The sequence below is a fragment of the Emys orbicularis genome, chromosome 8 (assembly GCF_028017835.1).
Source record: "Emys orbicularis isolate rEmyOrb1 chromosome 8, rEmyOrb1.hap1, whole genome shotgun sequence".
NCBI lineage: Eukaryota > Metazoa > Chordata > Testudines > Emydidae > Emys > Emys orbicularis.
Window position 1 is genome coordinate 37,657,976 of NC_088690.1, and position 24,001 is coordinate 37,681,976.

Here is a 24,001-nt window from a genome sequence, read left to right on the forward strand (position 1 = left end):
CTTAATCCTGCAAGGTACCCAGTATTTTTGTCCTTGAATCCAGCAAAGCACCTAAGTGTGTGTTTAACTTCAAGCACATCTATTATGCACTTTACTGGATCAGCACCAGAGTGCTCAGAGAGCAGAACCCTAAGTGATGATACACTGAGGCTCCAAATAGCAGCATCTATCACTTTTGAAATACAGCAACCAATGGGAAAAGTCTGGAAGCAATTTCAAATGAAACTGGCTTCCCCACTCTTCTCTTTGGAGGTGACAAGTTTAGTAGCAAGTGAAGGGAAAAGGAAAAATTGCAAATAGCAAAGGAAAAGGAAAAAAACTGAATTAAGTGAGACAGAAAAACTGTCTGCAGTTAAATCTGTGCGCTGGCCATGGGCCTATGCACTTCATATGCAGATATCATGTCCTCCAAATTTAGTTTATGGATCAGGAGTAAGACGCACAATTTCTTTCTGTAGCACCAGCAAAATGAACATCTGTTCACTTTTTGCCACGTAGGTTTGTAGCTGTGTGGGTGTGTGTGAACAGAGCTCTTGATGTGTAATATTCTTCCCATCTGCACACCAGGTGGCACTGCATAGTTAATCAGAAGATAATAACAGGCATGAGGAGATTACTTACTTTTTGGGGATAAGATAGTAAATCAATCTCACAACTTTTAAAAAATGAGGTGCATCAGTGCTTGGATTTTTAATTTATTTTTGGTGTGTAATTTTGTTACAATCAATGAGATTATTTGAAGACAACATTGTTTTAATGCTATGTTAATTAACAATGAATGACTGCAATTATTGAAGAGGTTCTGTACATGAGGTCTTTGATTTATTCCCTTTGATATATTGATTTAGCCCTTGCAAGTAGGACAAACTATACAGTATACAGGACTCTCTCTTGGATTTATTTTGTGCTCATGTAAAACTAACTAAATTTGCATTAAATGATATAGCCTCTGGGGAATCTAGAATGGTATAACAGGTGCTATAGCAATCCAATATCACACTATAGATGAAGAAATAGTGCTTTTTTACAAACCAAATGTTAAGTGTTTCCAAGTGAAACACAATATCATACAGTATGTAAAACTAACAAAACTAATATGAAATTAGAGAGGGAAAATACCCCGTTAGATAATGAATTACCCTGCAACTACAGGAGTGATTGTTTGCTACTGCATATTTTATAATGTTTTCTCCAGTCAAATTGTAAAAGACTCAAGCAATGGAACTTACACCACTTCCTTTGGCAGATTTAATTCCTGAAATTTGAGCAACATTTTCATCTGCTCATTTTGATCTCACTGTTTTTGCTTTATACCCCATCTCCTTGGACCACCATAAACAATGATGTTCCTCCTTAGTGTTCACATTCTTCTGAAATTTTTGCTAAGTTTTTTTGGCCCAAGCTATAAATATTTAGTGCCAACTGCGTAACCCACACTCATATGGGTGCATCCTTAATCAATGAAGTAGTCCAACTGAAGTCAATGTGACTGTTCATCTGAGCAAAGGTTCACTCATGTTAGTAAGGATTGCACAAATGAGGTCTATATACGAATGAATGCCCTATTGAAATTCATGCGGTGGCTTTTTTATATACTAATGTTTCAAACATGCAACATTTTTATAGAAATGTTTTCCTATCAGACTAGATGTTCTAAGGAAACCAAGTCACCCATTAGTTGACAAATAAATGCTATTAGCTAAAAGGATTCACCAACCAAATTTTTGCTGTTTGCTGATAGAGCCAACATGTTTGCATATGGACTGAAAGACATATGAATGTTCATTCTAGTTCTGCTTTGTCAGTTGAAGAAGCATGTTACCTTTTAGGTAATGATATAGAATAAGGGTAAAATTTTCAAAAGCACCTAACAAGCTTAAATGCCATTATCAAAAGTTACTTAGGGATTTAGGACTCTAAAGGTACGTCTACACTGAATGCTCCTTTCGTCAGCGTGTAAAAGTCTGCATAGGAAGGATATGCTCGTATCTTTACTGTTTGCATGTTTTAAAAGTTATTTAACAGTATTTTAACTGCTGTTAAAATATTTATGCCCTTTTTCATTTTTATTCAAATAAACATTTGTATACGAAGTAACTGTGTTGTATTCTCTCTTCAAAAGTGACTGTTTAATGCTTTCTGAGGTCTTGAAAGCAGGGCTTTGGAGCGGAGCCCGGAGCTGGAGCGCAGAGCAGTTCCGGAGCAGTGGAGCTGCAGGTTTTTGCCTGGAGCTGGAGCGGAGCTGGAGCGCAGCTCCAAAGCCCTGCTTGAAAGAGTCCTGGCCTGCAAATAATTTAGCTGACCTTCAAGAGAAAACGTAATTAAAAAAGAAGTATTCAGTCCTAAAATTCAACCAAAAGATACAGTAACACCGAGTACTCAAGCTGTTCTGTCTCCTTAGGACCTACTGTGATATTTCCCAAGAGTACCCAGGGTTGTGAAGCACCTTGCTACCATCTGCCCTTAGCAGGAAGCCTTGTCTGTGCTTGCCAGGGGTCAGCTCCCTGAGAACCCCAGCCACAGGCAACACAAGCACTTCCCTCTCTGCCCAGAAAGACCCTGCTGTCCCTCATGCAGGTTAGCTATAGGCACACTCCAACCTCCGAGTCCTCCAACCATTCCCCTGGAATGTCCAGCCCCTGATCCTCTGAACACTCATGGAATCCACAGGTTCACTACTCACAAAGGAATAGTACATACCAGCTTATCAATTTCACCTCAGGATCACTGCTGTGCTTAAACTCACAGCACTTAGATATGTTTATAGTGAAAACAAGAATAAGTTTATTTAGCAAAGAATAGTGAGTCAATAAGAAGCGAGTAGGATTAAGGAAACAAAGGGTTACATATAAAATAAAATCATAAACACACATTCTAGAGCTTAAACTTAAGTACCAAGATGCTCTCTTATTTAATAATCTACTGCTTATCCAAAGTCCTTTTCACAGCATTTTGCAACGAGGATGGCTGAGACCCTCCTTTCATAAAATCAAGCTGCTGGCAGTTTGTCTCTCTAGATGAAGGATGTCAGGGTGTATCTCTGCGTCCCTAGATATATCAGACCAGTCCTTTGTTCCTAACTTGTAAATAGGGTCCCCTCCACCCATTCACTTTTTCCTGTTAATTTCTTTTTCTGAAGTGCCCACAATCTCTTCATTAGCACTTGACTCAGTATGTAAATAGACTTTCATTATAAAAGATCCACAATATACAATAGTCAACCTGGGACATAAGTGTCTTTCACAAAGCTTATGATGACCAGTATGACACAGGCTTTCAGTAGAAATCTTATGTGACACACTTTGGTGAACTAGAATGTAAATACCAGGTCCAAGGATCCCTGTAAACCTTATGCACCCTGTGACCTCTGCCAGTTAGTGCTGAGAGGTCCCTGGGTCACACCTACCTCTTGCTGCCCTATACTGCAGCCTTCAAGGGCTACATACTCTGTCTAATTAATCACCCCATGATCTCTCTCACACAAATGCCAATTCTCTGCTGACCATGGGTCTACACAATACTTACACCTGGCAGCTACTGATTTGAAATTTTTCTTGTAAAGGCCAAGTTTTCAAATTGATTTGTAAACTTGGTCACACAAATTCCACTTGTGCATCTCTCTGCATAAGCAGAGCCTGCACTATGCAGGTAACTGAGTCTTACTATCACATTCTGATGGGTAAAATAAGAGTTTTCGGTCCATAAATTCAGAGGCCCACTTGCAAACTTAGCCGTAAAAGTTTAACTGAAAGATTTAATTCATCTTGGTTAGGTTTTAAAAACAGTAGAGGAACAGTGACAAGTTAAAACCCATGGCTAGCAGACAGTTTGAGTCTCAAAATGACATTTTAAAGCATTCACTACCACCCATGTGTTTCTATGCTTAATTGCCATTTTTTAAAAACACTTATTAAACTACAATGCCAAAAGCTTTAGAAATTGAGCATTTAGCTAAATGGAAGTGAAAAGCAACAACCATTGAGGGTGAGTAAGCGCGATGGAAACCTGCCATATTGATTTAAATTGCTCCTCCTCTCCTCCCCCTTCTGCAGCATTCCAGTCCTGTGTAGAAATTGTCAATTGTACTAATTTCTATGATCATTTTTTTGTTCTACACAAACGGGAAATCTGATGTGACCCCAAAATTAACTTTTATTATTGACTTGAGGAGTGATGTGAATTCAGGTGTCCAAGGGTAAAACGCTGTAATTCACTATCACTTTGCCCTTCTGAATTATAACTTTCAGTAAAACACATGAGGTGATGTGTGCCACAAGACTCTGCTAAGCAGAGATCTCTGTGGAAAGAAAACTGAAAGTGGGCTTACAGGACCACATAAGGGGCAGGGACGAAGCAAGCAACTCACTGAATCCTACAGAAACAACAGGAACATGGTGTTAACTCAGTCCACATAATGTGATAATGGTAGGTTGAAGGAAGCAACTGGAATACACAGGAAGGCTAATATCATCCCCTTTGATTGATAGTGCGTGCTTGCCATGTGTTACTTGGGTATGCAGTCTGGAGGTTGTGTTGGATCCCCATCTGCTGTTGGACGATCACATTGCTGCAATGTCCAGGCATGCTTTTGGCTAATTTGCTTTCTCTTGGATACAGACCATGCTATGGTAATGCATGCATTTGTCGCCTCACGCTCCCTATGAATTATTACACTGCACTCTATGTGGGCTACATCTTATCTGGAAAATTAAGCAGGTGCAGAATGCAGCAGCTCGTACATTAAGTGATAACTCTTGGAGACAGCATATATTATCAGTGCTCCATGACATATATTGGCTGTCAATTTGTTTCTAGGTAGAGTTTATGGTGTTTGTTTTACCCTATAAACATCTAAATGCTATAGGATCTGCCTACTTGAGAGACTACCTCTTCTTATGGCAGTATGTCACAGCTGCGATCCACAGAGGACTTCAAGCTTGATTTGTTTCATTATAAAAAGAAAGGGAGCTGCTGATAAAACATTCTCTGCAAGGGTTCCTTTCCCAAGATCTGAAATCGCTCAAATTTCTTGCCAGGGCACACTGCAAAGCGTGTCTGTTTGAGTGTCAATTGGTGAAGGGCTGACACAGATGAGGACAAGATTTGTTTGATTGAAAAACATGGTGCAGGTTTTAATGTGTACTGGCCACATAGTTAATGATCAGATGATGCGTGACAGGATTCAGAGGAAGAAGTGCTTCCTGATCTGGTCGAATTCTACTTTGTGGCTCCAATGTTCTTTTGCTTTTAAATCTATGCAAAGGGTTCCCAGAGCTTTTGGTTGGGTTCCCTTTTGCATGGAGTTAGCACAAGACCCAATTCTAAAGTTATTAAAGAAATAAATGGAGAGGTGTGATCTCTGCCCCCATACAGAAGCCTCACCACATGCTTTTCTTCCATATGCTTGCTAATATTAGGGAGAGAACCTTAAATATGCCTCCTATGATGCCTACTTTCCACATGTGCTCTCTCCTCCTCACTTAGACCCATTTCACCCCCTATTCCATGACACATTCCTCTTCCTGATGCAAAATTCCAGCCATGTGATGTTCAGGGTTCTCCAGGCAATTTCAGCCTCCACCTGCTTCCAAGACATTTGTCTCCACGTGGATGCTCACACACCCCATAAAACTTCTGGACACTTGTTCACCCCCATATCTCCAAGTACTTCCTCACTTCCAAGAGGCATCCCTTCAAAGGTCCCACTACTCTGTGAAAAACTTAGTCTCATGAACTCCTCTTCCTACCTAGACACCCATCTTCTTTCAATCATCCATGCCCTTTTACTTCCACTTCCTTTGGTAGAGAAAATTGAGAACAGCCTGGTCTTATTCTACTAAGTAATTGATCTTTTGAATTGAATTACTACAAGCTTACAAAACTATATTTGATGCAAGCAACGTTTTTTAAAATTTTTGCTTCCAACATTCAAGTTAATAGAATTATAGAATCATAGAATATCAGGGTTGGAAGGGACCTCAGGAGGTCATTTAGTCCAACCCCCTGCTCAAAGCAGAACCAATCCCCAACTAAATCATCCCAGCCAGTACTTTGTCAAGCCTGACCTTAAAAACCTCTAAGGAAGGAGATCCCACCACCTCCCTAGGTAACCCATTCCAGTGCTTCACCTAGTGAAAAAGTTTTTCCTAATATCCAAACTAAACCTCCCTCACTGCAACTTGAGACCATTACTCCTTGTTCTGTCATCTGCTACCACTGAGAACAGTCTAGATCCATCCTCTTTGGAACCCCCTTTTAGGTAGTTGAAATCAGCTATCAAATCCCCCTCATTCTTCTCTTCTGCAGACTAAACAATCCCAGTTCCCTCAGCCTCTCCTGATAAGTCATGTGCTCCAGCCCCCTAATCATTTTTGTTGCCCTCCTCTCTTTCCAATTTTTCCACATCCTTCTTGTAGTGTGGGGCCCAAAACTGGACACAGTACTCCAGATGAGGCCTCACCAATGTCGAATAGAGGGGAATGATCACATCCCTCAATCTGCTGGCAATGCCCCTACTTATGCAGCCCAAAATGCCATTAGCCTTCTTGGCAACAAGGGCACACTGTTGACTCATATCCAGCTTCTCGTCCACTGTAACCCCTACGTCCTTCTCTGCAGAACTGCTGCCTAGCCATTCGGTCCCTAGTCTGTAACAGTGAATGGGATTCTTCTGTCCTAAGTGCAGGACTCTGCACTTGTCTGTGTTGAACCTCATCAGGTTTCTTTTGGTCCAATCCTCTAATCTGTCTAGGTCCCTCTGTATCCTATCCCTACCCTCCAGCGTATCTACCACTCCTCCCAGTTTAGTGTCACCTGAAAACTTACTGAGAGTGCAGTCCATGCTATCCTCCAGATCATTAATGAAGATATTAAACAAAACCGGCTCCAGGACTGACCCTTGGGGCACTCCGCTTGAAACCGGCTGCCAACTAGACATTGATCACTACCCGTTGAGCCCGACGATCTAGCCAGCTTTCTATCCACCTTATAGTCCATTCATCCAGCCCATACTTCTTTAACTTACTGGCAAGAATACTGTGGGAGACAATTAGGTTAGTCAGGCATGACTTGCCCTTGGTGAATCCATGCTGACTGTTCCTGATCACTTTCCTCTCCTCTAAGTGATTCAGAATTGATTCCTTGAGGACCTGCTCCATGATTTTTCCAGGGACTGAGGTGATGCTGACTGGCCTGTAGTTCACCAGATCCTCCTTCTTCCCTTTTTTAAAGATGGGCACTACCTTAGCCTTTTTCCAGTCATCCAGGACCTCCCCCCGATTGCCATGAGTTTTCAAAGATAATGGCCAATGGCTCTGCAATCACATCCGCTAACTCCTTTAGCAGCCATGGACTTGTGGTCATCCATCTTTTCTAAATAGTCCTGAACCACTTCTTTCTCCACAGAGGGCTGGTCACCTCCTCCCCATGCTGTGCTGCCCAGGGCAGTAGTCTGGGAGCTGACCTTGTTCGTGAAGACAGGCAAAAAAAGCATTGAGTACATTAGCTTTTTCCACATCCTCTGTCACTAGGTTGCCTCCCTCATTCAGTAAGGGGCCCACACTTTCCTTGTTGCTAACATACCTGAAGAAACACTTCTTGTTACTCTTAACATCTCTTGCTAACTGCAACTCCAAGTGTGATTTGGCCTTCCTGATTTCACTCCTGCATGCCTGAGCAATATTTTTATACTCCTTCCTGGTCATTTGTCCAATCTTCCACTTCTTGTAAGCTTCTTTTTTGTGTTTAAGGTCAGCAAGGATTTCACTGTTAAGACAAGCTGGTCGCCTGCCATATTTACTGTTCTTTCTACACATCGGGATGGTTTGTTTCTGCAACATCAATAAGGATTCTTTAAAATACAGCCAGCTCTCCTGGATTCCTTTCCCCCTCATGTTATTCTCCCAGGGGATCCTGCCCATCAGTTCCCTGAGGGAGTCAAAGTCTGCTTTTCTGAAGTCCAGGGTCCGTATTCTGCTGCTCTCCTTTCTTCCTTGTGTCAGGATCCTGAACTCGACCATCTCATGGTCACTGCCTCCCAGGTTCCCAGCCACTTTTGCTTCCCCTACTAATTCTTCCCTGTTTGTGAGCAGCAGGTCAAGAAGAGCTCTACCCCTAGTTGGTTCCTCCAGCACTTGCACCAGGAAATTGTCCCCTACACTTTCCAAAAACTTCCTGGATTGTCTGTGCACCGCTGTATTGCTCTCCCAGCAGATATCGGGGTGATTGAAGTCCCCCATGAGAACCAGGGCCTGCAATCTAGTAACTTCTGTTAGTTGCCGGAAGAAAGCCTCATCCACCTCATCCCCCTGGTCTGGTGGTCTATAGCAGACTCCCACCACGACATCACCCTCATTGCTCACACTTCTAAACTTAATCCAGAGACTCTCCGGTTTTTCTGCAGTTTCATACTGGAGCTCTGAGCAGTCATACTGCTCTCTTACATACAATGCAACTTCTCCACCTTTTCTGCCCTGCCTATCCTTCCTGAACAGTTTATATCCATCCATGACAGTACTCCAGTCAGGTGATTTATCCCACCAGGTCTCTGTTATTCCAATCACATCATGATTCCTTGACTGTGCCAGGACTTCCAGTTCCCGCTGCTTGTTTCCCAGGCTTCTTGCATTTGTGTATAGGCACTTAAGATAATTCGCTGATCATCCTGCTTTCTCAGTATGAGGCAGGAGTCCTCCCCTCTTGCGCTATCCTGCTTGTGCTTCCCCACTTACCTCAGGGCTTTGGTCTCCTTCCCCTGGTGAACCTAGTTTAAAGCCCTCCTCATTAGGTTATGTCCAACCTGTGCCCCCCCGCCCAACAAAAGTTTAGTAGACTAAGAACACAAACAGAGAAACCAGTGCTCAGAATCAACATATATAAAGGTCTTTAGTAGAGCGCATAATAAATATTCTGTTGTGCTATACAGACAGCAGATCCAGACACACTGTGGGCTCAGTTTGCACTTGCCCCTCCATCTTCCTCCACCCATGCTCAGGATCTAAGTGAAATGAAGACACTAGTGATCACTGTCCACAAAAAGAAAGTGCTGGCTAGAGCTCCAGGCAGCACTCCACAAGGGAGCATAACAAGTTGGCTTGGGGGCATAGTCAAGGGCTCAATCTTTCTTGCACATCTGCCAGCCTCTGGCAGCAAGGGTTGTTGCGAGTTCACAGTACCTTTCACCAGCCCACGTATGGAGTGTTATACACTCTGTTCCCCTTCTGTTTCCTAATACATTCTGTTTACATGTGGTCAAAGCAAGTGGTGCACAGCACCTCTGCTTGTCTACTAGAACTCTGCGCCTGCTCACTTACCCAGCACTTCTCACAAAATTAAAACCACTATTTGGCTCCATATATTTATTTGTGAGACACAATAATGTCTATATTTACATAAAATTAAATGCCTTTATTTAAAACATGTTGTATGCCAGGTTAACCTTATTGAGTGTAAGCAAGGAAACAGACAGTCTCTCTCTATATAAGATCCAACCATTCTACAGGTACACCTCTACCTCGATATAACGCTGTCCTTGGGAGCCAAAAAATCTTAACGCGTTATAGGTGAAACCGCGTTATATTGAACTTGCTTTGATCCACCGGAGTGCGCAGCCCTGCCCCCCCGGAGCGCTGCTTTACCGCGTTATATCCGAATTCGTGTTATATCAGGTCGCGTTATATCGAGGTAGAGGTGTAAAATACACAGTGGTAAATTGACAATTAATCAGTAATAACAAAGAAGTTTTCAAATGTTTGAATAAATCTATGTTGTAATAGCTAACAATGCTGATGCTGTAAGGATGACTGTTCTAGCTATTAGATGTTGAGAAAACAAATGCTCATTTATGCATTTCCCTCCTAACTTCCACGATTTTATAAAGCAAAAGAGTTAGAAGAGGGATAGTCAGGTTGATTAAAACAGGAAAGAAGATAACCTGGCATATTGTCCTGTGTACAATTATACAGAAATATGACCTCATGGAAATTCCTACCCGTGAATGTCTCTAACAATGAGAGGATTTAGGATTATATAAATCACAATGGTTGGTAGTATAATCACATGAGAGAATGAACCTGCAAAGCTTATTATACTGAATACCCAGATGGTAAACAACAGTTGTCGCTGTACTAAGAATTACATCTCTCTAATCAATAATAGGAAGGAACAGTTGGACAACTTATTTCCTATTATGTTCACTTAGGCAATGTCTAGATCAATAAAGAGCATTAAGCCTCATGCCAACTGTAGACAGTATATGTTCAACATGGCTATCATATGTTAGGGATGGGTACTGCTGTACTCCAAAATACTTTTAACACATAACCTAATCTAATTAAGCTAGCAGTAATGCTTTAAATATCAGATGGGTATTTTTATAATGGGAGTGGAGATTACATTATTATTTTAGTTTAAGTAGAATTCAAAGCCAACTTATTTTGTTAAAGCCAACCCCCACCATAAGTCAATTTAGCTCTGGAATCTACCTCTGAAGGATGGTCGATTCTTCTTATAGGGGAAAGAAAAAGCAATAAAGCACAGTGTCACTGGCTTACATATTCACTAGTTAATTATGTGGGTATAGTAAGCTGTTCACAAAAATTGAAAATTGTGCTTGCATATCCCTCAGGCCAGAATGGCAATTATTGCTAGTAACTTTCAGTACATCCACTTTTGAAACTTTTCACTAAACAATAAGTAAAGCCAATCAAACTACGTTTCTGAAGGGCTTGCTGAACTATTATATGATTCATTTAAGTTTATGTTTGAACAAATTTCAGTTAAAACAAATAACCCCTCCCCACCCAAAAAAATTAAACAAAAAAAAACACTGCAATGGTACGCTGACTCTCTTTCCAACTTTCAGAGTGAAAGAATAAAGGTAAATGCAAAGTTCCTCCTCCCTTAGTAAGGAAAATGGAAGTGACAGTGGAAAGCATTGCTTCTGGTTATTTAACTTTGTGGTTTGAAAGCCATCTCATGGGAAGCAACTGAATTCTCTTAGTAACCTCTCATAAAGTATATCTATTTTTCAAAAGAGTACATGACATCAAACTGAGAAAACCTGTAAGCTGTTTTGTTCCTAGTTTTATAATTTATTACACACATATATACAGTAAGCTGCATAGAGTGTTCAGATAAGTAATTGGAAAAGAATTTCAGTACTTTCAAAGTTCATGAAAAGTGTTGGAAATTGGATCTGTTAGCCACAGATATAGTACGAGCTGCAGCAGTGCAAGCTTCTTGATTCTATCATGCCTATGTCTTTCAACCCTGATCTACAGGGAGCCCAAGGTGCAATAGGTTAGGTCTGTGCATAACACAATTTAATCTTTGGTCTCTGTTGAGACTTCCAGACACAGTGCCATTTAGTGCCAATTGTTATGGAGTTTTTTTATTATATGCTCACCTGTCCACTAAGAACTGTCCAAATTATTTCACATTAACCACTGAATTGCCATCAGGCAGGAACAGCTTGCAGTAACTGCCAGGGAAAGCCAGATTCAAACCAGTCAAACAGACAAGAGAATTTTTTTCTTACCACATCATTTGGTTTACACTGAAGATGTTTAAACTTGTCTTACTAAGGCCTGGTCTACACTAGGAGTTTATGTCGAATTTAGCACCGTTACATAGAATTAACTCTGCACCCGTCCACACCACGAAGCTATTTAGTTCGACATAGAGGTCTCTTAAATTCGACTTCTGTACTCCTCCCCAACGAGGGGAGTAGCGCTAAATTCGACATGGCCATGTCGAATTAGGCTAGGTGTGGATGGAAATCGACGGTAATAGCTCCGGGAGCTATCCCACAGTGCACCACTCTGATGACGCTCTGGACAGCAGTCCGAGCTCGGATGCTCTGACCAGCCACACAGGAAAAGCCCCGGGAAAATTTGAATTCCTTTTCCTGTCTGGGCAGTTTGAATCTCATTTCCTGTTTGGACATCGTGGCGAGCTCAGCAGCACTGGCAACGATGCAGAGCTCTCCAGCAGAGATGGCCGTGCAATCTCAGAATAGAAAGAGGGCCCCAGCATGGACTGATCGGGAAGTCTTGGATCTGATCGCTGTGTGGGGCGATGAGTCCGTGCTTTCCGAGCTGCGATCGAAAAGACGGAATGCAAAGATCTAATAGAAGATCTCTAAAGCCATGGCAGATAGAGGATACAGCCGGGATGCAACGCAGTGCCGTGTGAAAATCAAGGAGCTGAGACAAGGCTACCAGAAGACCAAAGAGGCAAACGGACGCTCCGGATCCCAGCCCCAGACATCCCGTTTCTACGAGGCACTGCATTCCATCCTAGGTGCGGCCGCCACCACTACCCCACCACTGACCGTGGACTCTGAGGATGGGATATTGTCGACGGCCGCTTCCTCGGACATGTTAGCGGACAGGGAAGATGAGGAAGGAGATGAGGAGGACGAGGCAGTCGACAGCGCTTACAACGCTGATTTCCCCGACAGCCAGGATCTCTTCATCACCCTTACAGAGATCCCCTACCAACCGTCCCCAGGCGTTAACCCGGACACAGAATCAGGGGAAGGATCAGTCAGTAAGTGTTTTAAACATGTAAACACTTATTTTTAACAGAACAGGAATATTAACAATATTAACAATGGGTTTTTCATGATTAGTTTGCCCTAGACGCTTCACGTTTCAGTCCTTGGCAGTGCAACTACTGAAAAAAAATCTAACAATGTCCAGTTTAGCATGATTGTTTTGCCCTAGGCGCTCTACTGTTTAGTCCCTGCCAGTGCAGCTACAGTAAAATCCGGTCTATATGTCCGGGGATAGAGCAGAAATCCTCCTGGGACATCTCCACGAAGCTCTCCTGGAGGTAATTGGAAAGCCTTTGCATCAGGTTCCTGGGGAGAGCGGCCTTATTGGGTCCTCCGTGGTATGAAACGTTTCCGCGCCAGGAGACAAGCAAGTACTCCGGGATCATTGCCTTGCAGAGCATGGCGGCATACGGCCCTGGTCTTTGCATGCTTTCCCGAAGCATCCTTTCTTTCTCCGTCTCTGAAATCCTCATCAGAGTGATGTCGCTCATGGTGACCTGCTTTGAATTAGGTAGGGGAATGTTAGTATTGGGACTGCTTGCCTGTTCCTTTACAGAACTGTAACCGGCGGTTTACAGCCACGCGGTGGAGGTGAGAGAGGGGCAGCATACAGGGATCTTTCCCTGGGACAGCCGCGAGGGGGTGGGACAGGGGCAGAGTTCATGCTTGCCGGATTGCTGGCAGCAGGGACTGGCATTGCTTTGAACATGAAAGGAGGCCAGTGCTATTATTAAAGTTTTAAGCAGCCACAAGTCTACGGCTTACCATGTCGGCCTGCTACACAAATTCCGCTGTCCTGCCCCGCTTCTCTGATCTGCACTGCAAGACCCCAGGCACTGAATGCGAAGGCCGAAAATTCGACCTTGTCCTGAGTGCGCATGTGATAGGTGCTGTGCATGGTCTTGTTCACAGAGAAAGACAATGTTCTTTGTTCACAACTAAATTTATCTTTCTGAGGAATTCACTCCCTTTTTCCCACCCCACAGCTGCGACTGTCTCCCGACCTAGCCTGGCATCACACTCCCAGAGGCTAGCGCAGATTAGGCGTAGGAAGAAGAGGACACGGGAGGACATGTTCTCGGAACTTATGGGCTGCTCCCAAGCCCAGGCAGCACAGCAGACCCAGTGGAGGGAGAACTTGTCCCAAATGCACCGATCACACATAGATCGGGAGGAGAGGTGGCGGCAGGAAGACCAGCAGGCGACTCAAACGCTGCTTGGACTAATGAGGGAGCAAACGGACACGCTCCGGCGCCTTGTGGATGTTCTGCAGGACCGGAGGCAGGAGGACAGAGCCCCGCTGCAGTCTATCTCTAACCGCCCTCCCCCACCACAAAGTCCCATACCCCCCTCACCCAAAGTCCCAAGAAGGAGGGGCGGCAGAGTCCGTGAAAACTCTCACTCCACCCCTGCAGACTGCTCAAGTACCAGAAGGCTCTCATTCCCCAAAATTTGATAAGTCCTTTCCTTCCCGCCTCACCCAAGCCCCCGTCCCAGTTTCATCCCCCAGTTTCATGTGTAGTTGCTAATAAAAAATATGTTTCTGTTAATTACTGTTTCCATCATGTTCTTTTAGAGGAGAGTCTGTCTGAAGGGGGGCAAGGGGGTTGGTAATTGGACAGGACAGTCACCTTTACCAGGGTACCAGAGGCGGGGGCAGGTTCAGCAGCAGGGCACACACACATTGCAGTCACTAGTTACCCTGGTCAGTCTGGGAGGTGGTTTTCATGTTCTGTGTGTGTGTGGGGGGGGCTATGTGACTTTGTGGCGTGGGAGGGCGGTTAGAGATCTTATGCAGCGGTCCTTATCCTGGATCACAGAACCACGCAGCAGGGGATCTGTAACCGTCCTCCCCCTGCCACAAAGTCACATAGCCCCCACACACAGAGTCCCGAACAGGAGGGGTGGCAGGCTCCGTTGAAACAACCAGTCCACCACTGCGGAGCCTGTCATTCCTGGAGTTTAGAAGCGTCCTTTGCATCACAACACTACACCCGCTCCCCACCACAGTCTGCGTCCCAGGTTCAACACTTTACCGAGAAAACAGTAATAAAGAAAACGGTGTTCATTAACAAAATTCAAGTGATTTTATTTTTAAACGTGTGTTGGAAGGGGGAGAACGGGGTGAACAGGGTATGTAACTGGAGAGGATAGTGAACATTTACTGGGTAAAGAAACGGGGGCAGGTTCAGCTTCTCTGTAAACAAACTTAATAGTCACAGGTTACCCTGCTCACTCAGGAACCTAGCTTTCAAAGCCTCCCGGATGCACAGCGCGTCCCGCTGGGCTCTTCTAATCGCACGGCTGTCTGGCTGGGCGTAATCAGCAGCCAGGCTATTTGCCTCAACCTCCCACCCCGCCATAAAGGTCTCCCCCTTGCTCTCACACAGATTGTGGAGCACACAGCAAGCTGCAATAACAATGGGGATATTGGTTTCGCTGAGATCAGAGCGAGTCAGTAAGCTTCTCCATCTCCCCTTGAGACGTCCAAAAGCACACTCCACCACCATTCTGCACTTGCTCAGCCGGTAGTTGAAGAGTTCTTTTTCAGTGTCCAGGGCGCCAGTATAGGGCTTCATGAGCCAGGTCATTAGCGGGTAGGCTGGGTCCCCGAGGATCACTATAGGCATCTCCACATCCCCAAGAGTTATTTTGTGGTCCGGGAAGTAAATACCTTCCTGCAGCCGTCTAAACAGACCAGAGTTCCTGAAAACACGAGCGTCATGAACCTTGCCCGGCCATCCGACGTTGATGTTTGTAAAACGTCCCCTATGGTCCACCAGTGCTTGCAGCACCATTGAAAAGTAGCCCTTTCGGTTAATGTACTGGCTGGCCTGGTGGTCCGGTCCCAGGATAGGAATGTGAGTTCCATCTATAGCCCCACCGCAGTTTGGGAATCCCATCGCGGCAAAGCCATCTATGATGACATCCACGTTTCCCAGGGTCACTACCTTTGAGAGCAGTAGCTCAACGATTGCGTTGGCTACTTGCATGACAACAACCCCCACGGTAGATTTGCCCACGCCAAAGTGGTTCGCGACTGACCGGTAGCTGTCCGGCGTTGCAAGCTTCCAGAGGGCTATGGCCACTCGCTTCTGGACACTCAAGGCTGCTCGCATCCGGGTGTCATTGCGCTTCAGGGCAGGGGACAGCAACTCACAAAGTTCCAGGAAAGTCCCCTTCCGCATGCGAAAGTTTCGCAGCCACTGTGATTCATCCCAGACCTGCAGCACTATGCGGTCCCACCAGTCCGTGCTTGTTTCCCGGGCCCAGAATCGCCATTCCACAACATCAACATGACCCATTGCCACCATGATGTCCTCGGCGCGGGGTCCCGTGCTTTGTGACAGGTCTGTGCCACTCTCAGACTTCAGGTCCTCACCGCGCTGCCGTAGCCTCCTCGCCCGATTTCTCAGCATCTGCCTCTGGGAAAGGTGGATGATAAGGTGCGAGGTGTTGACAACGGCCATAACTGCAGCGATGGTCGCAGCGGGCTCCATGCTTGCAGTGCTGTGGCGTCCGCGCTGTCACTGACCAGAAAAGTGCGCGAACTGATTTCCTGCCGGCGCTTTCAGGGAGGGAGGGCGGGAGTGACGGTTGGATGACGACAGTTACCAAAAGCACCCTCGACACATTTTTTTCCCCAGAAGGCATTGGGGGCTCGACCCAGAATTCCAATGGGCAGCGGGAACTGTGGGATAGCTGCCCACAGTGCACCACTTCCAATGTCGACGCTTGCCCCGTTAGTGTGGACTCACAAAGTCGAATTACTGTCCTTAGTGTGGACACACACGTTCGACTTTGTAATATCGATTCCACATATTCGATTTAAGTAAAATTGAACTACTCTCGTAGTGTAGACATACCCTAAGATACTGAAATACAGCCCATTTATTGGCAGAAAATCATTCTCATTTTCAACAAAACAAAATAAAATGAAATAAAGGAGAATAAGACATTCCTACCTATTCCAATAAAGACTGCTTTGTAGCCATCTTCCTTCAAGGTGTTGATTGTCATTCCTTCTATTCCAAGGCCTTTACTACAAACTATCTAAAATAAAACATTATAAAGATGTATTAAGTAATTTGAAATTGATAATTAAAAATTGGGTTAATTTCTGTCATGTTCCTCTTACTGGCATCTCAAAAAGTTTCATAATGATCAATTAATCAAATAAATACAATATTTTTTCGAGCTAGACTTACAGGGCCAGATCTTCAGGTCTGATCAAAGTCGGGTAGGGGGCATAAAATGGCTTAAAGCCACCTTTGTATTCCCCTGATAGTGGGGGACAGCCGAGGTTCTATTTTGTTCCTGGCATAACAGCAGCCAGCAACAAGCAAACAAACAGAAAAAGATAGAAAAAACCTGTGCATGGAACACAACAGCACAGCAAAACAGCAGTTTTAAATGGTTGTATTTGATACTGGTTTGGTAATGAAATATCCCCACATGAAACTCAGGATTTAAGAAACCTAATTTGGGAGCAAGGCACCAGTCTAGGGAATGTGTGGTAAATGGAACAATCATCTAGCACATTAATCAGGAAAAAGTCTTGGGGGTTACTATGAAAAAAATCATTGATGCCACCAGTCTATTGCATAGAAGTAAAGAAAGAAGAGGCAAACAAGATACTAGATACGATTAACAGCATGTCAGAGCAACAAACAAATAAGGTGATCCTACGTGCAATACTAGTCACTGCACCAAAGGAAGGGTAATATAGCCTCACTGAGGATGCAGCAAAAATTAAACTAATTTAAGATTCTGCAACTGGACCTCTTACACCAAGGAGCCCCACTCAAATCAATGGTGCTCTTTGTGGGCATAAGGGCCCACCTATGCAGATTCAACCACAGGATCGGGGCTTAAAACAAAATTAGGTTTGACGAATCTTTATTCTGTGGAAAGATTAAGGGGACTGGTACTTACTCTCAAGGAAAAAGATAACAATTCAAGGGAACCTAATACAGATTTTCAAAATTATTTAACATAAGAATGGCCATACTGAGTCAGACCAAAGGTCCAGCTAGCCCAGTATCCTGTCTTCCAACAGTGGCCAATGCCAAGTGCTTCAGAGGGAATGAACATAACAGTCAATCATCATGTGATTCATCCCCTGTTGCCTATTCCCAGCTTCTGGCAAACAGAGGCTGGGGTCACCATTCCTGCTCATCCTGGCTAATAGCCATTGATGGACCTATCCTCCATGAATTTATCTAGCTCTTTTTTTGAACGCTGTTATAGTCTTGGGGTATGTCTACACTACCCACCGGATTGGCGGGTAGCGATCAATCTATCGGGGATCAATTTATTGCGTGTAGTGTAGATGCGATAAATCGATCCCCGATCGCTCTCCCGTTGACTGCTGAACTCCAGCTCGGCAAGAGGCGGAAGCAAAGTCAACGGGAGAGCCGTGGCCATCGATCCTGCGCTGCGAGGACGCGAAGTAAATAATTCTAAGTCGATCTAAGATACGTCGACTTCAGCTACGCTATTCTCGTAGCTGAATTTGCTTATCTTAGATTGATCTCCCCCCCCTAGTGTTGACCAGGCTTTGGCCTTCACAACATCCTCTGGCAAAGAGTTCCACAGGTTGACTGTGTGTTGTGTGAAAAAATACTTCCTTTTGTTTTAAACCTGCTGCCTGTTAATTTCATTTGGTGACCCCTAGTTCTTGTGTTATGAGAAGGAGTAAATAACACTTCCTTATTTATTTTCTTTACACCAGTCATGATTTTATAGGCCTCTATCATATCCCCCCTTAGTCATCTCTTTTCCAAGTTGGAAAGTCCCAGTCTTATTAATATCTTCTCATACGGAAGCTGTTCCATACCCCTAGTCATTTTTGTTGCCCTTTTCTGAACCTTTTCCAAGTCCAGTATATCTTTTTTGAGATGGGGTGACCATATCTGCACGCAGTATTCAAGATGTGGGCGTACCATGGATTTATATAGAGGCAATATGATATTTTCTGTCTTATTATCTATCCCTTTCTTAATGGTTCCCAACATTCTGTTCGTTTTTTTGACTGCCGCTGCACATTGAGAGGATGTTTTCAGAGAACTAACCACAATGACTCCAAGATCTCTCTCGAGTGGTAACGGCTAATTTAGACCCCATCATTTTATATGTATAGTTGGGATTATGTTTTCCAATGTGCATTACTTTGCATTTATCAACACTGAACTTCATCTGCCATTTTGTTCCCCAGTCACCCAGTTTTGTGAGATCCCTTTGTAGCTCTTCGCAGTCTGCTTTGTACTTAACTATCTTGAATAGTTTTGTATGATCTGCAAATTCTGAATAGGACTGGTCCCAGTACAGACCTCTGGGGGACACCACTATTTACTTCTCTCCATTCCTACCCTTTGTTTCGTATCTTTTAACCAGTTAAGAATGGAATTAATAATTTGGGTTTGTAATTGCATTTATTTAATTGTATTTCTTCTACATGATCAATGGTGCTCAGAGCCACTCATTTCATTGGCTGGAATTAATCAAAATATGTAAAAAATAGGAATAAATGCAGATGAATTTATTTCACTGGTAAATTCACAAAGAGTAATAAATAAAAACAACAAGCACTTACAAAGCACTGCTCATTGTTAGATCTCAAAGAACTTTACAAAAGGATAAGAATCATGTTTCCCATTTTCCAGCTGAGGAAACTGAGGCTCAAAATGGGGAAGTCATTTGTTCAAGGTCACACACCACGTCTTTAGCAAAACCATGATTAGCAACCAAGCCTCCTTATTCCTGTTCCTGTGCTCTGTACAATCGACCATGCTGCCTGAGGAGCATGATCTAAAACTTACCTTAAAACAAAACAAAAGGGTTTTGAAGCAAAGAGAATAAATGAGCTCAAGAGAATCCTAGGCTTGTTTCTGGAGAAGACAGTGGACTGAGGGATTGATTTGTCAGTTATACTGGTATAAATCCATTGAAATCAGCAGAATTACTTTGGCTTTATACCAGCAGAAATAAGGGCAAAATGTGGCCCTTTTGTTATTAAAAAAATGCTAGAGTGTTTAGGTCTCCATCTTAAATGGCATAATAGGGCTCGTGCGGCCTTCATTGTGCTGTGCTAGTGAGCACTTCAGTAGAGAACCTCTGAGGGGGACTGCATCTCCATGTATGCTGTGGAAGATAACTGTGTGTCAGAGCTCACAAGGAAATGCATACAACACAGGTCAAAAATGGGCATATCAGGGCAGCAGCCAGAGGATCTGCACAGAGCATGAACACGCAAAGGAAAATCAGATCTAAGAGGAGAGCAGCAGGCTCAAATGAGCGGCTGCCCTAGACCTTACTTCCTTTTGGTAGTTAGTATTTTTTATTCTAGCTCGCTCAAATTTTCACAGTCCTTCATTCAGGACAATCCATAATTTTAGTTTGTTGTGTGTCAAACTGTATTTCCCTATTCTCATGTTTTTGCCCACTTTTCATGGCCTTCATCAGTGCAACAAAACTTACATTGAATCTAATGGCTAGAGTCTCTAGTGTCTGTCTATTATATTGTCTTCATTTAAGATTTAAATATTTCCATGTGACCTTTCAGGTTAAAACAGTAAGCTTGGCCCTCCAAGGTGAATTTAGCTTAAAAAGGAAAGGAACAATTGTAAATACATGCATGATTGTTTCTGGTTTTTGTTTGTTCATTTTCATTGTTAATCCTATACTTGTGATGCTCCACTGTATAAATGCTTCTTATAATGCTGCCTCTCTCACTCTTATTGAATTTATCTGTATTCCCTTTTAGAAATGTATGAAGATGTGTTTTCCCCATCCCTGAAAAAATGGAGGATGGAAAATGTAATATATTTTATTTAAGGACTGGCCCTTTCTTATTTTCTCCTTTTATAGATTATATTATCAAATGCTAAAGCTGTGTGTAGTTGTGATCCTTTTGACTATAGACTGCACATTCAATGGGTACAAAATACCACCTATGAATTATTATACATTTTTATTCTAATATGTACATATATTATGAAAACTTAATAATGCAATTTAAACGTCACTACTAATTTTATGTGAGGATTTACCATCCCTTAAGGCCCAGTCCTGTAACCTTTATCTATCTGAGTAATTCCTACTGAAGTCAACAGAATTACTAACATAAATCAATAATACTTAGCATTTATACATTATAGCACTTTTCATCAAAGATCTCAAAATAGCTTACACAAAGGTAGGTAAGATACTCCCATTTTACAGAGGCACAAAGCTGAGGTACTTAGTTAAGTGGTTTGCCAAATGTCACATAGCTAATCAATGGCCTAGTTGAGAATAGACTCTAGGGTAAAATTCTGTGCTGCAAATCTAAGTGGCACAGCACAGAACTCACACCTCAGGAGAAGGGAGTGGCCATGTTAGTTTTAAGCTCTCAATTTTGTACTGCTCCAAAACTTCTGGAGTAGCAGACAGCCTTGGGGGCTGGTCTAAATTTTGCAGCCTGTCGTCAGCTGCTTATGAGCCACAGAACTGTCTGAAATCTCTGTAATGCTACATTCCGTGACCCCTCCCTCACATGCCTGATGCCTTCAGATTTGCCTGTAGCATGCCCTCTACGTCACAGCTTGTGAGGGAATGCTCAGAAGGCAGCCTTATGGCTATCTTCCACAGTCCTGAACCAGGGTAATCTTCGCTTGACAAGATCTGGGGCTTTTATGCTATGTCTACACTGCAGCTGGAGGCATGCCTCATAACCCAGATAGACAGATGTGCTAGCTCTCCTTGACCTAACACACTAAAAATAGCAGCATGAACATTGCTGCAAGGATAACAGCATGGACTAGCCACCTGAGTATAATCCATCTGACCCCCACTGTGCTACTCTAAATGGAGCTAGCATGGGTCTGTCTACACAAGCTGGGAGGCATGCTCCCAGCCATAGTGTAGATTAACCTTACAGTCCCTTTATACTGCTCCAGGCCTTTTACTGAGCATAGAGTGTTGAAGGGGGGTGAGGATCTCACCCTAGGTCTCATGATTCCCAGTCTGCTGCTCTATCCACTGGACCAAGATAAAAGACTGTGAGTAAGGATTACTTATATGATTCTTATATGACCTTAATCATTTAAAAAGTTATTATCTAGTCTTCTGTGTAAGGGTTTGATCCTGAGATATGTTCCACACACATAACTTCTATTAAAATGAGCGGGAGTTATACACACTAAATACATCTCTTCAGCAAGCACTGAATGAACAATAAAACAACATTCCCATTATCTAAAAATAATCAAGAAGTGTTTGTTTAATAAAATACAGCCAATGCAAAACTATTGCTTTCCAAGAAGTTGAATTACTGTTATTGTTTATAACAGATCATGTCACTACTTTGTTAATTTAATGCATGTAATAAGTAAAATAAACATCAATGTGGGATTGCATTACAAGCTATTAAAAGAAAACTGGGGTGGAGGGAGAAGTGTCAAATACGAATGTATTAAGTAGTACCAAACATGCATGAAAACAACTTGATTAAAGAAATCAAATCATTCCAATAGCTACATTGAACCCCTAAAGCAATTTAGGAATTTGTTTCTTACAGACAATTAATCACATGCAGGCATGCCAGATGAGAACTATTGATTGCCCTTTTCCAAACTAGTGGCATTCAGACAGCAGACAGACAAATGCCCTAAGCAAGAGGAAGCATCTTCCTGCCTCTGCCTAGTATAAGTTTTAATTGTTCTCCACTAATGTGCATGACATTTTGCTGTTAATCTTTGACAGAGCTCCTGCTCCTTTTTCTTTGAGCTATACATAGGCAGATTATAGTTTTCATTACCTTCACTCCAAGGTTCTTCATAAGCTCAGCTTCAAAATTCACAACATCATATGGCAACCGGAATTGAGGGATTTCAGACGTACTAGAAAAAACAAAAGAGACTGTGAAACAATTGACAGCTATTAAAGCGCCAGCACTTTTCAGTTACTAAACATTAAACACATATAGTGCAAATCTTGTGAATTTTGTGTCTGTACAAAGATGATTTTCAAGTATTTAACTTGAAGGAACATGACTCATTTAATTAAAGAGATTTAGTATTGACAAACCAAAATCATCCACCTCAAAATAGGAAACAAAAAAATATTTTATTTTGTATCCTTTTTTACATAAGCCCTTTTACTTGTTACAAGGATTCTAAATACTGTTTAACTTTGTCCAGTGCAGTTTATTGCATATCTCTGTTAACCAGGAACTACAACCAGTTTGATAAAGAAACTAAGAGGTTGATCAGTTTCTCAGAGAATCACAACTACATTCCTACATCTTCTACAGTAACAATATCTAAAAAGAACTACTTTTGCTTTTTATAAAGGTAAAAACATCAATGTCACAACAGGTTGTAACCATCAATGTCTAATCCTTCTCTATATTTATAAACACGTTCTATACTGAATGTGCCCACCTAACAGAGAGAGATTCTAGCCACAAATGATGAAGTTACCCAATAATTAATAGTCAAACGTCCATTTTTTTTAAGTTGGATGTCTAAATTATTTTCTAGTCAATGCTGGGCACATTTCACCCTCCAGTTATATTCTAGAAGTTCCCTTACATTCTACTACAATATACGAAGTCAGTAATTTGAAATATGGTCTTATTCCGGACTCACGATTACTGTTTAAATTAATGTATGTTCTTACTTTGTTCTTTTTTTTCTTGGGGGTGGGGGGCAATGAGGGTGTTGAAGTCTTCTTCAATGTCCCAATACCACAGATTTACTGCTCCAGGGGTATTAATATATAGGGCCAGATCCTCAGCTAGTATAAATCAGCGCTGACTTTGATGGGACTATCCCAATTTATAATCAGAACAGTGTGGCCCATTAAGTCTAGTGAAGGCCATTTTAAATGTCCTCATTCAATAAAGATAAAATGATACAACATCCAGAAGGTGAAAGACACTCCTAAAGCTTCTGGAAACCTAATCTCTTGCCAAAATTAATATAGTTATAATTTCTGTAACAAAGCCCTGGGACAGAGAGATTTGTAGTAGCTCCATGTTACATGTTATTATTGACCACTCCAACCCCTTTACATCTAACTCTGACACATTGGCAGGTTTCATTTATTTTAAGGCTTGTCAACCATAAATACATAGCAAAAAAATTGACTTTACTACTTTCTTTTATACGTAGTTTCAAATACTGACCATCTTGGTGCTCTTCTGCTCAGCATGTAACTAAAAGCATTCTATATTTCAAACATAATGTATGTGTCATGACAATGCAACTTTCATGTCACAATAAGAAAAGAGTGAGCCAAGACAAAGGATAATGAAATAGAGATTCAATAAAGAAATCCATTATTTCTCAACCCATAAATATATTTGTTGAAGGCCTTTCATTTTCTCAAATATGAGATGGGCCCAGTAAACCACTGGTAGTATTCAGTAGCTGTCCCTATTCCCAAGAATATTTTCCTTAA

At 42.6% G+C, this 24,001-nt stretch overlaps 1 protein-coding gene across 1 annotated transcript in view; it reads right to left on the bottom strand.

The window, feature by feature from the left end:
- DPYD (dihydropyrimidine dehydrogenase) overlaps nucleotides 1–24,001 on the bottom strand; it is a 564,598-nt gene that overhangs the window by 334,054 nt on the left and 206,543 nt on the right. Inside the window, exons 7-8 of the mRNA XM_065409369.1 lie at nucleotides 22,356–22,437; nucleotides 16,522–16,609 (exon numbers count right to left, since the gene is read on the bottom strand). Of these exons, the coding sequence (XP_065265441.1) occupies nucleotides 16,522–16,609; nucleotides 22,356–22,437 (170 nt within the window). The remainder of the gene's footprint in view (nucleotides 1–16,521; nucleotides 16,610–22,355; nucleotides 22,438–24,001) is intronic.